This window comes from Squalius cephalus, assembly GCF_949319135.1.
Source record: "Squalius cephalus genome assembly, chromosome: 9".
Classification (NCBI taxonomy): domain Eukaryota; kingdom Metazoa; phylum Chordata; class Actinopteri; order Cypriniformes; family Leuciscidae; genus Squalius; species Squalius cephalus.
The window spans coordinates 699,964-713,679 of record NC_137130.1 but is presented as its reverse complement, the minus strand read 5'-3'; the positions used below and the strand labels follow the sequence as shown (position 1 = coordinate 713,679).

General features: G+C 38.7%; 2 protein-coding genes across 4 annotated transcripts in view; one reads left to right on the top strand and one right to left on the bottom strand.

Annotated features, from left to right (window-relative positions):
• Positions 1-5,761, bottom strand: part of frmpd4 (FERM and PDZ domain containing 4) — a 95,238-nt gene extending 89,477 nt beyond the window's left edge. For both annotated transcript variants that reach the window (XM_079881822.1, XM_079881823.1), the window contains exon 1: positions 5,682-5,761. The gene's annotated coding sequence lies outside the window, so the exon portion shown is untranslated. The remainder of the gene's footprint in view (positions 1-5,681) is intronic.
• An 81-nt stretch (positions 5,762-5,842) lies between these two features.
• LOC307164762 (rho GTPase-activating protein 6) overlaps positions 5,843-13,716 on the top strand; it is a gene marked incomplete at its 5' end in the record, with an annotated part of 43,548 nt that continues 35,674 nt past the window's right edge. For both annotated transcript variants that reach the window (XR_013822338.1, XM_079881833.1), the window contains one exon: positions 5,843-6,382. Coding sequence is in view for 1 of the 2 variants with exons in the window: in XM_079881833.1 (XP_079737959.1) it covers positions 5,843-6,382 (540 nt within the window). The remainder of the gene's footprint in view (positions 6,383-13,716) is intronic.

Sequence of the window (13,716 nt, the reverse complement as noted above, 5' to 3'; positions counted from 1 at the left end):
TGTCATATACAGTCAAACCAAACATTACTCAGACACCAGATATAATTTTTGATATTGTTCCACTAGTGTGATCAGGACACTATAGTTCATTAATGTAAGTGAGTAGAGCAAAATAAAGTAAACTGTGACATATTATATCCAAATATTCTTCATACCAGTGACATTTGGGCCCAAAAATGATTGGGACACTTTGAGCTGATCATGTTTTGCTGAAGTGTGTTGTCTTTAATTGCTAATGCTCTTTTCACACACAGACTGAACACAATGAAGCATTGCTTGGTGATTGGTTGAGCTAAACTGGTATTATCTAATTGTGTAGTTAAATTTAACAGCTGACAGTTGAAGGTGTGTGAATAGATTGTGGTTTGACTGTATATATATATATATATATATATATATATATATATATATATATATATATATATATATATATATATATATGTTTAGTCAAGTGTATGTAAAAATACTCAATAAAAATATAATAATATAGAGGAAAGAACAGCCTCAACCTGAGCAAAAATATACAACTTTCTGCAGATGCTGATATTTATATGAAATTCTGATGCTTGTAATGTAAATCAGTGAGATCTTTATAACAGTATATCTGACACTTACATAAAATGCATATAAATATCAATATCTGTCAATAATATGTCTTAGTAAGATTATGTGTAATGCTTAGTTTTATGATCAAAGCTCTGTAGTTTTAAAACATATAATGCAACACAATGATGATCGAGAGACGAACAAATAAACTTTCCTCAAAAGCCTGATGATCATATTTGAGTTTTTATAATAAATGATGATGGATAATCAAGTAAACCTCAGTTCAGCTGAAATATTACAATATCAAAGCTAAACTTACATGTATTCTTACATTATAAACATTTGAAGACGGTGGACGAACATTTAATTTCCTTTAATTTCTTTAACTTCGGTTTAATAGTGTAATAAATATGTTGGTGTAATTTAAATGAAGAACTATATAACAGCAATGGAATTATGACATTTTTAGTGACAATTATACTGCACAATGTTGACTGTATTCATAAATCTTTGTGAAGAAAGTGTGCAAGAGAACGCCAAACCGGATTTGCAAACACATGAGCTTTTATTTCTACACATGCGGTTTGTTGCATTAGTCCCTCACTGTAAACCTGTAGAGTCTTTCTTCGCTAATTCTGAGTTGGTTTATTTCTAAAACAAAGGCCAAACGCATCCTGTCAGTCTAGTTCCCCCGACAAACCTCAATATTTATGGTGTCGTTGTGAAAGTCTCCTTCCGACACTGACGTCTCCGAGACACATCCAGTTATTGAGCAACAGTTGAGCAAGAGTCCAGAAAGTGTTCAGACGGGAAGACAGTAAATCATCTGAGGAATATAACGACGAGAGGGTGTGTCTGATTCTTCATCTCGACGTGTCATTTTAATCAGGCTGGATTGACAAAGTCAACAAACTGTTATTGTACACACTTGGGTTGGGGTTTAATGCTGCGCTGTAAAACATCTCAACTCAATATATTTGGTTTCTTTTTTTGCATGGGCTTTTTTTTAGTTTACTTCCCAGGGGCCGGTGTCACAAAGATAGACTTTGACAATGGCTTAGATCTCGTAGATAGTCAGACTTCAGATAGACATCTAAATCAGACCGTTGCACAAAGCACTGAAGACTCTGACTATCTTAAGTAGGACTACACTGCAATGCATTCTGGGTAAAATAAGACACTTTTCAAAACAAAAAACATGGCGGATCGAGTAAGCGCATTCAACCGCTCAGTGCAGTTTACCCCAGCGGAGAATATGTGTTTGTTGGAGGAGTTTAACAGTTACAAGGACATTTTACTCGGGAAATTTAGCGGAGAATGTAGTAACAAGAAGAAATGTTTAAATTATGAGCCAGTTTCCCTTTTCTTTTGTTACTGCATAGAGTCTTACTGCATAGAGTCTTAGACCTCAGTTAGCCTGGGGGTAAAGTGTCTAATGTTTTTGGTCTACATTAAGTCAGTCTTTATCTTTGTGTGTAGACTAGTCTATGAGCAAATTATAGACTTATCTAACACTATAGACCGGTCTAAAATAGCTTTGTGAAACCGGCCCCAGAAGTGGATATCAAATCAAATACATTGGACAAATCAATTGGATAAATTAAGTTAAGTTTATTTTACCTAATGTAACAGACATAGTCCAGTAAACCTCACTCCCCTGATCTCAAGAGACGCCGTCAGCGTTCTCACAGATTCACGCTTTTTTAAGTTTACGCGGAGATGATTACGTTTTCTAAATCCTCACCAGAACCTGTTTCAGAGTTTGCGTTCTCGAGCTCTAAACACTGTTATCCTGCAAATGAACGGTCAGAACACATTTAAAGTTTTCTGTGAGAGCGGTGTGTGTTAGCGGTCACTAAGTTAATAACTAATGATCTTTACAACGGAAGTGAATCAATCAAAACTAACTTTATCTGGACAATAACTTTATTCTAGATCTGCTGTAAAGCCTGAGCAATCTCTGTTACTGTAATCTCCTGTTATCACTGTAAAGCTGCTGTGAAACTCTATAGTGTTAAAGCGCTGTATAAATGAAGGTGACTTGACTTGCCGCTAGCGACTGGCACTTGAGACTGTGGTCTTTAGCTTACACCGTGTCCTAACTGATGGTAAACTTTCTTATTTTTAGTTTATAAGAAGTATACTAAAAGCATACGTGAATAAACGTCTTTTTTGTAAGGGATTACAAACTGTTTGAAGTTCAATGATTCTTTTGTGGAGAAAAAAGTCATATTTAAGTTGCAATGGTTGGTATATCCAAAAAATTAGTACTTTATATACAAAGACTAGTTTTAATACTGAACATAGATGTTTCTTATGCATCTTTACTGTATGGAGATCTTCCGAACGCTCTCAGTTACACCCTCATTTGTTTATGTTCACAGACCTTAAAAGAGGCCTTTGGAGATCCTTTTTCCTGTGCTAAAACCAGATAATAACCCCATGTCGGGAAGCTCTGGGGTATCATGTAAACTCTGGAATAATATGTTGCAGATCTAACGCAAAGTCTTGTCTCTTTGGGGGGGTTGATGGCTTTTATTATGACTATGGATTTTTTTACCCATCAGACACATCCATCCTTTTCCCCATTGTTTGTGAGGACTGATCTGAGGCGTGTTATGTGTTATGATAGTCTAATTAAGATGGATTATTCTATTCTGATGGGGAAATATATGAGAACATCAATAAATCAATGCAAACCCTTGGGGACAAATTGCTGTCATGGTGGTGAGTATAAATTAAGACAACGTTTGGGTGTGGAAGTGAAGAACTTCATAATATACAACTGAATTCTCTGTGGAAAACATTGTTATTGTGACTTTTTTTGTTATGTTGTTTCAGGCTTTTGTGTATATAAGAGCATTTTAGGAAGTGTCGTCCAATAATGTGAAGTATTTATTAAAAATAGGCCTCTTTAAAAATGGCAAATAGCCAATATTATTACATTTATAGAAGTCGAATTCCTTTGGAATTCAGCAATTCAGCATCATATTTTTAACTCTCATTCCCAAAGGAGGTAAAAAAGTCAGTAAGGAAAGGGAATTGTATTAAACAAGGTTTCAGTCAAAACCGGTGCATTGTCGATAAGATCGTATTAACGAACTGAACATACATAAACTCCACCCAAAAGCTCAGGGTTTTCTTCAAGCCCAATGTTTACGAGTTGAGGTGTGTCAGTGAGAAACATGGCAGAATACCACAATACTAAGGTATTTAGCAGTGACATTAACAGGCTTTTCTATTTACAACTAAATAAGCCAATTGTCTGCACAAACTGCATTGTAATGTAACAATATAATATGTAACGATAAAGTTCGCACTGCCTTCGTAAATTAATTAAAAGCATAAAAAAGCAACACACATTCTTTGTTCTTCATTTTCTAGAAGTATTTTTGTATAGTTAATTTAGAGAAGGCACAGCGCCATCTTGCACCAACGAAAGGGACTTGACGCCGTAAACACAACTTTCCAATACGAAGTTGAACGCGCCATAAGCGCATATTTTCACGTACGACAGAAATTCCCCAAGGATGTAAAGATACCCAGACATCAACATAGTGTCGGCCCAGATCCGGGCCACATCTGGAACATGTGGATTCTACACGTACCGGATGTGAGCCGGATCTGGGCCGACACTATGTTGCTTCGGCACTTATGCTGCCTTCGTGTGCTATCGGAATTATCGTAAATACGAGTTTCCTACTTGTTAAATGGGTACAGGGTTGGCAGGTTTGCATGTCCAGTTTTTAACTAGGAAATTAGTTAAAAACTGGACATGCAAACCTGCCAACCCTGTACCCATTTAACAAGTTGGGTGTGCTATAAACTTAAAACATAGCGGAGGGGAGAACGACTGCTGCTGTGACTGGTATTCTTTATTAGTTTTTCCACAAAAGTAGTGCATATTAACATATATAAAAATCATCTGAAGAGTATTGTATATTTAATCCACTGCGAAAATAGCCTATATTTGACCGAAATTCCAGAACTGTCAGCGAGCAGACTAGATAAATAGTGTGGTGAATGTATATGGTTGCCAATGAATGGGGATGGTAAATATAATTTTGGCTTTAATAAGACTCTCCCCCCAAAAAAACTGGAAAGAATAAACCTGGTGTCTCCGTGATTCTTTCCAACAATAAAGCACTTGAATGCGACGAGCACTTAATCACAGCTTCTGAAGTGGGAAGTAGGAAATTTCCGATAGCACACGAAGGCAGCATAAATTTAGGTTAAAGTCCCCCTGTGGTGAAAATCAAGTTTTTAATGTTGTTTATGTGTCTATGTGGTGTTTTTAATATGCTTTAAGACAAAGCATGTGTAAGTTCATAAGTCGACACCATTGCTGAGTATTTCCTCCTTAAAACTGCAGTGAACCAAAGACAGTCTCAAAAACACGCTTTGAAATCGCTGGTGTTTCTGACGTCACAAACTACCTTGTAACCAATCAGATCAACATGTGATCGTCAACCAGTGCATCTCTGAGCTGAGTGAGTGAGTGGAGGCGGGGCTTATTTGCATATTCATATAACCGCGCATACTAAATGAGGCAAGGGTGTCGAGTTACATTCAAGATATTTTAAGGCATGAAGAATTTTTTTTCAAGGAAATTTTTTTTAAATATATAATTTTGGTGATCATTGATCAAAGATAAGTTTTAAGGGATAAAATGATTGACTACATGGGGACTTTTTAACTGTTATTATTATTATTTTTCAATATCAATCACACACATATTACAAACAAATTTGTTTTAAAAGTCTATAGTCAAACTGAGCACATGCGCATTACAATACGAACTTCAACAGAATTCAACACGTATATTTGTTTTTAATATAAATTCCATAATTCTTTTAGACTCCCGCTTGAAATTTACTATATAATCGACACGGCCAGTTAATGAGAATTGCAAAGTTTTATTTACCTTAGGGGGTGGTGTGGCGCAATAGATAAGACACATGCCTTTGGTGTGAGAGACCCGGGTTCGAATCCACTGTGAGACACCAATGTGTCCCTGAGCAAGACACTTAACCCCTACTTGCTCCAGAGGCGTGCGACCTCTGACATATATAGCAATTGTAAGTCGCTTTGGATAAAAGCGTCAGCTAAATGAATAAATGTAAATGTAAATGTACCTCAGTTTAGCAGGAGGAGGGCAGAGCCGGAGCGCGGGAGAAAGAGGGCGGGAGCGCAGAGAGAGATGCAGTTGAGAAACTTCACTGACTCACGAGATTTTTGGCTTGAACAGTGGGAACATCCTGGTTTATCTGCTGATATAAACCAATAGCAGAGATGGATGAGAGAATATATTAAAAGAAATCTGATCAAATACATGTTTTCACCTGTCGTTGACAGCCAAACGTCATCATCCGTTATTCAGTCAGTCAGGTTCACATGGGGATTGTGTTTGGGGCGTCAGCCTGTGTCTCACATCATCGCAGGGATGAACAGCGTCTTCTCCTGTTCCTCATCGGGCTCGAAAACCCTCGCAAAGAGAAAACTTCAACAGACCCGAAGTCTGGATTCAGCGCTGATGAGAAACGGTGCGACGCCCGCAGACGTTAACAGCGTTCAGCGGTTCTCGAGCTCCACAACTGGATTTACCAACAACCAAACCATCTCTGAAGACTCCAGACTCAAACAGCGTCTTTCTTCGGCGAGTTTGTCGACGTCTTCAGACGCTTCGTCGATCTCCAGCGTTCATTTCAAACGCAACGCGTCCCGGGATTTATCGCTCAACCTCTCGGGTTCAAGCAACATCTTCTCACCGAGAAAGTGGCTTCAAAGAAAGTTGCCTCAGTCGGATGCGGTTTCCCACAATATCTGTAAATCTGAGGTAAGATTTCGGCAAAACATGCTATATAGGAGTTCCAACCAGATGTTGTTGTTTACATGGATGTGGTCTGGCGTTACGAGTAGCTAAATGTCTAATGACAGATGTGAAATACTTTTCAAATATCAAAGCAAATGATAAATTACGAGGCTTGCCTGTCACTGTTTCCTTGAAGTTTTTTTTTTTTTAACACATTTAATCAACTTTTTGCCTTTTCTAGTTCACTTTTAAAGGTCACGTGGTGTACATTTTTGCACATATATAATATCTATAGATCTATTTCATATAGTCTATAATTAAACATGAGCTTGCAGCACTTTTAAGAGAATTCGAAATGTGACTTTCATTAAACTAATACACCATATTATATCTTTAACAGTTAATTAACTGTGAGCCTTGGCAGCAGATTATTTAGATAGATAGATAGCTAGATAGATAGCTAGATATCATGCCTGATCAGATGCGTAATGTTTAGAAGCATGAATCCAAGTTTCAGTATTGAGATTGACACTTTTTGGTTCTTTTTGTATCACCATAACTTTTAATTCGGATTACACTGATATTTAGCCCTTGAGCAAGTGTTTTGTCTCTAGGCACTTCACAAACAATTTATCTTGCATTACTTGCCATGGTTCGCTTGAGCATCACAGAAACTAGAGTTAAAACTGCACCAACAGAGAACAGCAAGATTTTTTAAATATCGTTTATTTATAGTGCCTTTATAGACCTATTTTTTAAAGTCCTGATGTAGTTTTCAGGCTCTACTAGAACAGGTTTTCCTGCTTGAATGTTGATTATTCTCCTCATATTCTCCATTGTTGCGGCTCCTCTCTTCCCAGTCTGTCAGTAACGTTCTGTTTACTTCCTGTCTCAATGAAGCCCCTCCTTCTGAAAAGAACACTGTGCTCTGATTGGTCGGCTGAAGCAGTGTGTTGTGATTGGTCGAGCGCTTCGAGTGTGTTTGGGAAATGTCACGCCCCTTACCATAACCGCCAGTTTAACACACTACTAACTAACTCGACCAGGCCCCGCCCCTTTATTCTGCGCATGAATTATTATAATGAGGAATATTGTGACGTGTTCGTTCCCGGAAGAAACTCAAGACTACAATGGAGGCGTTTCAGGAGTTCAGAAACACTGACACTGATATAGAGAATAAACAGCAACATTACACACTAAAGACATGTAAATGTATAAAAGCATAATAAGACCCCTTTAAGACTAGTAAAATATGTTTTTAACTGGTTCTTTAGCGTCGTGATATTTGATCCACCACTGAACATCAGAGACAGTGAAGGTTCTGGAAAGCGACTTGTTTCTTGTTGTAATGGAAGCAGACAAGTCACCTTCATTTATATATATCGCTTTTAACAATATAGATTGTTTCAGAGCAGCTTTAAGCAGTGACTCTTGTTTACTGATCATGGATGACGGGCAGAAACGTAGACCTGTTCTGAAGACTGACGTCAAAGCCTTGACCTGAAGCCGGTGGAGCGAGACCAAGAGGGCCGAGACACGGACTCTGTTTGCTTGATTGGAGATCAGACACGCAGAGAGAGAGTGTGGAAAGGAGCTTGTCGAAGAGACAGTGCTGGTATATGAAGACGGATGATCTGGCGTTGGATCTTGCCAGCCGCAGGGTTTCAGCTGGGAAGTCTCTCTGGAATGTCCACTGCAGACTCCAATACAAATATAAAATACTAACCCCCGAAGACAACTGAAGATATTGAACTCGTACAGTGGTTTAGCTGCTGATCCCGACTTTAATAAATGCATTAACCTCATTGCTGAAAGTGCACGAGGGAGGATAATCGGATGTACATTTGTTTGATGCTGTTGTTGTCACTTGATTGAGAGATTGTGTTAGTAAGATACACTGGGTTAAAACAACTCAATTTGGGTTGTTTTAAACCCAAGGGCTGGGTAAATATAGAACAGAACACATGTTGGGTTAATTTTAATCAGCAAATTGGGTTGTTTGTTTAACACAGCATACTGGGTTGATTCATTTTTACTATCTTTTGTATCTTTTTTTTTTTACTTCATACATGAATTAATGTTTACAGATTAACGTTAATCCTCTAAACTTTAAAATAAATACAAAATAAAATACTCCACACAACCACTGGTTTACATAATAATTATATTACAATATAATGATATTTCCTTTATTTTTGATTATATTTTACAGTATAGCATACTTTTATAGTTTTGAATACATATTGTATACATTTATGTTCGTGTAAAACTTAAACATTTAGATGTAATTCAGATGTAATGGACCAGTCTCCTTTGTGCCGTTCCCACTGTAACGGCGCTGGATCTCGTGCCGGATCTTGTGTCGTGTTCAGCGGAGGAACTGATAACTTCAGACGCCGTCCTGCATTTCACTTGTAGTTGAAAATATGCTGTGACTCCATAACATGTCCATAAACACTCAGTGTACAGTTCTGAAAACATATTTTAACTATCTAAGCATTTATATTCTGTATCTTTTTTATTAAAATCATAAAATTTTATGCAAGGCACAGGCGTTCCATCACGCGACACTCGTTTAGGGGACTCACACCGCGCCCCTGTATGTTGCGTTGCATAAAATAAATTGATATACAGAACAATAACAAATTTATACATACAAAAAATGTACACAAATCTGTATTTTACCAAAGACACACACCAATTTGACGGAGCAGCACTGCTCTCTCCTGAAGAGGTCGCAAAAAGCCCGCAATTAAAATAACTCAACACCTGGATTGTTACATCTGACCCAGGATCTGGGTAACACAAAACCTACCCAAACACTGGGTTGTTACATCTGACCCAGGATGTGGGTAACACAAAAACTTCCCAAACACTGGGTTGTTACATCTGACCCAGGATCTGGGTCACACAAACACTACCCAAACACTGGGTTGTTACATCTGATCCAGGATCTGGGTAACACAAAAACAACCCAAACATTGGATTGTTACATCTGACCCAGGATCTGGGTAACACAAAAACAACCCAAACATTGGATTGTTACATCTGACCCAGGATCTGGGTAACACAAAAACTACCCAAACACTGGGTTTTTACATCTGACCCAAGATCTGGGTAACACAAAAACTACCCAAACATTGGGTTGTTACGTCTGATTCAGAATCTGGGTAACACAAAAACTACCCAAACACTGGGTTTTTACATCTGACCCAGGATCTGGGTAACACAAAAACTACCCAAACACTGGGTTTTTACATCTGCCCAGGATCTGGGTTACACAAAAACTACCCAAACACTGGGTTTTTACATCTGACCCAGGATCTGGGTTACACAAAAACTACCCAAACATTGGGTTGTTACGTCTGATTCAGGATCTGGGTAACACAAAAACTACCCAAACACTGGGTTTTTACATCTGACCCAGGATCTGGGTAACACAAAAACTACCCAAAAACTGGGTTGTTACGTCTGACCCAGGATCTGGGTTACACAAAAACTACCCAAACACTGGGTTTTTACATCTGACCCAGGATCTGGGTTACACAAAAACTACCCAAACACTGGGTTTTTACGTCTGCCCAGGATCTGGGTTACACAAACACTACCCAAACACTGGGTTGTTATGTCTGACCCAGGATCTGGGTTACACAAAAACTACCCAAACACTGGGTTTTTACATCTGACCCAGGATCTGAGTAACACAAAAACTACCCAAACACTGGGTTGTTATGTCTGACCCAGGATCTGGGTTACACAAAAACTACCCAAACACTGGGTTTTTACATCTGACCCAGGATCTGGGTTACACAAAAACTACCCAAACACTGGGTTTTTACGTCTGCCCAGGATCTGGGTTACACAAACACTACCCAAACACTGGGTTGTTATGTCTGACCCAGGATCTGGGTTACACAAAAACTACCCAAACACTGGGTTTTTACATCTGACCCAGGATCTGAGTAACACAAAAACTACCCAAACACTGGGTTGTTATGTCTGACCCAGGATCTGGGTTACACAAAAACTTCCCAAACACTGGGTTTTTACATCTGCCCAGGATCTGGGTTACACAAACACTACCCAAACACTGGGTTTTTACATCTGATCCAAGATCTGGGTAACACAAAAACAACCCAAACACTGGGTTGTTACGTCTGATTCAGGATCTGGGTAACACAAAAACTACCCAAACACTAGGTTGTTAAATCTGACCCAGGATGTGGGTAACACAAAAACTTCCCAAACACTGGGTTTTTACATCTGACCCAGGATCTGGGTTACACAAAAACTACCCAAACACTGGGTTTTTACATCTGACCCAGGATCTGAGTAACACAAAAACTACCCAAACACTGGGTTGTTATGTCTGACCCAGGATCTGGGTTACACAAAAACTTCCCAAACACTGGGTTTTTACATCTGACCCAAGATCTGGGTAACACAAACACTACCCAAACACTGGGTTTTTACATCTGATCCAAGATCTGGGTAACACAAAAACAACCCAAACACTGGGTTGTTACGTCTGATTCAGGATCTGGGTAACACAAAAACTACCCAAACACTAGGTTGTTAAATCTGACCCAGGATGTGGGTAACACAAAAACTTCCCAAACACTGGGTTTTTACATCTGACCCAAGATCTGGGTAACACAAAAACTACCCTAACACTGGGTTGTTACGTCTGATTCAGGATCTGGGTTACACAAAAACTACCTAAACACTGGGTTTTTACATCTGACCCAGGATCTGGGTAACACAAAAACTAAACCAAAAACTAGCCAAACATTGGGTTGTTGCGTCTGACCCAGGATCTGGGCAACAAAAAAAACTATGTAAACACTGGGTTGTTACGTCTGACCCAGGATCTGGGTAACACAAAATCTACCCAAACACTGAAAAAATAGCACAAAAAATGTACCCAAAAGGCTTAGCCTAACCCAGGATTTGGGTGTGCTGACAAATGCACATGAGTGTAATGACAAAATAATGCACAATTTTGTGAATGGCACATGTGGCATTAATCCCACACATGTCTAAAGTGCCAGGAGGTGTTATGAAAGTGCTTGTGTTTTGAAGTAGGTCTTTGCTTCTTTGCAAGGATCAGAAACCAGTGAAATGACATTATAAAGACATAAATGACCAGAGGCAAATCAATAAACACCTCTTCATAAACAATGCATGTATTCTTTTATCACATTGTTGCCAAACTACAATATTGAGAAACCAAATCACCAAATTTGTAGATGTTTGTGTAGGGCGGCCCAAAGGGGAGCTCTCCTTAACAGTTACCTAACCTCTCAGGAATCTGGAGTTTATAAAGCTCCTCCTATAAAGCAGTCCGCCAGTGTCTTTTACAGCACTGCTCTTTCTATTATTTGGCCAATGAAACTTGACAGGCAGCAAAAGGCAGAGTTTGTTTTTTTGCCATGTTCAACTGAAATGCATGCATTAAACTGCAAAAACGACACCTGAAATCCTTCTACAGCCCCATTTAAAACATTGCAAAATGACTGAATCTTAAAACCAAATGGGAATTGTGTGCGGTGTGAAAAAAAAAAAGTCTAGAATCCATAGACAGTAAATTCCCTTTTTCTGTGTTTAAGCATCCACAATGGGTCATTTACACTGACAGAATAATCTTTTTAAAGTAGTGGTATTGCCAGATGTAACTATAACTTGTGTATCTTTGCTTCCTTTTGGCCTCGTTGCAGATCGTTTCAGTGAATCTGTTGGAGCTTAGCAATGTTTAGATCTAGAGGCAAAGTGCTCTATTATCTCTGTAAGATACGGCCACAACTTTTATTGGGTTGCTTTTAACTGGTTTTAAATAAATTCCCATTTTTGGTCAAATTGCATTTATCTGTGCTCTTGTGCAATGCTTAAAGTCCCCCTGTGGTGAAAATCCAGCTTTTAATGTTGTTTATGTGTCTGTGTGGTGTTTTTAATACGCTTTAAGACAAAGCATGTGTAAATTCATAAGTCGACAGCATTGCTGAGTATTTCCTCCTTAAAACTGCAGTGAACCAAAGACAGTCTCAAAAACACGCTTTGAAATCGCTGGTGTTTCTGACGTCACAAACTACCTTGTAACCAATCAGATCAACGTGTGATCGTCAACCAGTGGATCTCTGAGCTGAGTGAGTGAGTGGAGGCGGGGCTCATTTGCATATTCATAGAACCACGCATACTAAATGAGGCAAGGGTGTCGAGTTACATTTAAAATATTTTAAGGCATGCCGAAAAAATGTTTGGTGATCAAAGATAAGTTTTAAGGGATAAAATGAAGGCTAAATAAACTTAACAGGCTTAAAATATTAGTGTTTTATTGGGAAATTGCTGTGACAAACATTTTTGGTATTTTCTTGTTCTGTAGAAAAACAACAACAATGAATATGGCAAGTTTTACTCTTGCATAACAAACAGTTACACTCATATTCACTGAAAACTGGTAAACCGAATGAACTTTTCGTGCTGCAAAAGCTCTCGAGCTCCTTTGCAGCGAGTCTCTTTCTGTGCGAGAAGAAAGCGTGTAAGAGCGGCCGTTCTTCAGCGAAGTGACATCTGGTTTACATGAAGTCTGCCTGAGCTTCTCTTTCTCACAGCGAGCAACATGACCTGATCTTTGGCAGCTCTTCCCAGGCAAATACTTCTTCCCACTGGAGACTGTCAACCGAGCACAACAGCACTTCAGGGTCTTTTTAAGGTCTTCTTTCATGTTCGACAGTTTCGTGAATCTTCAAGCTTGCGTTGGTCTTTAAAACTCATGAGTGCAAGTGAAAAGTCTCAAAGGAGCATCTAAAATTAGGCAATATTTGAAGTCAACAAGTTCCTCATTGTTTTTCCCCTCATTGAATATCATGTTTCCCTCATTTTATGGAAGTCGATTGCGAAGTTCATGTTGACAAGTTACCATTATTCAACACTGTGGAATGCAGATAGCAGGATTTTTACAATAAGAAACATTGCCGAATATGTGGTTCGTTCACAGGCCAGTGAAAGTGGGGCATGTTCATGAAGTCTGAATCACTTTAAACTCTTTTCTGTTGGAGCAGATCCAAGATAAGAGACCATGAGTGGCTCAGTGTTTTCGGTAAGATGGTTTAGATTAATGCAACTCTTTTAGTACATTTGCAATATGCGATAAGCATCTCAGATCCACAAAGTTGTGTATCTGATTTTCCAGAATGATGGATGGAAAAAAAACCTCCTCCTTTGAGTTTGGACCTTTTTGAGTTTTCTTCTAAAGCAAAAATGTCAGTATCAGAATAACCTTTAACCTTTATATTCTGCCTGCCAGTCACTTCAGTGTTTCGCAACACACACATACTTTACACGCACCACGTTTATCTTCA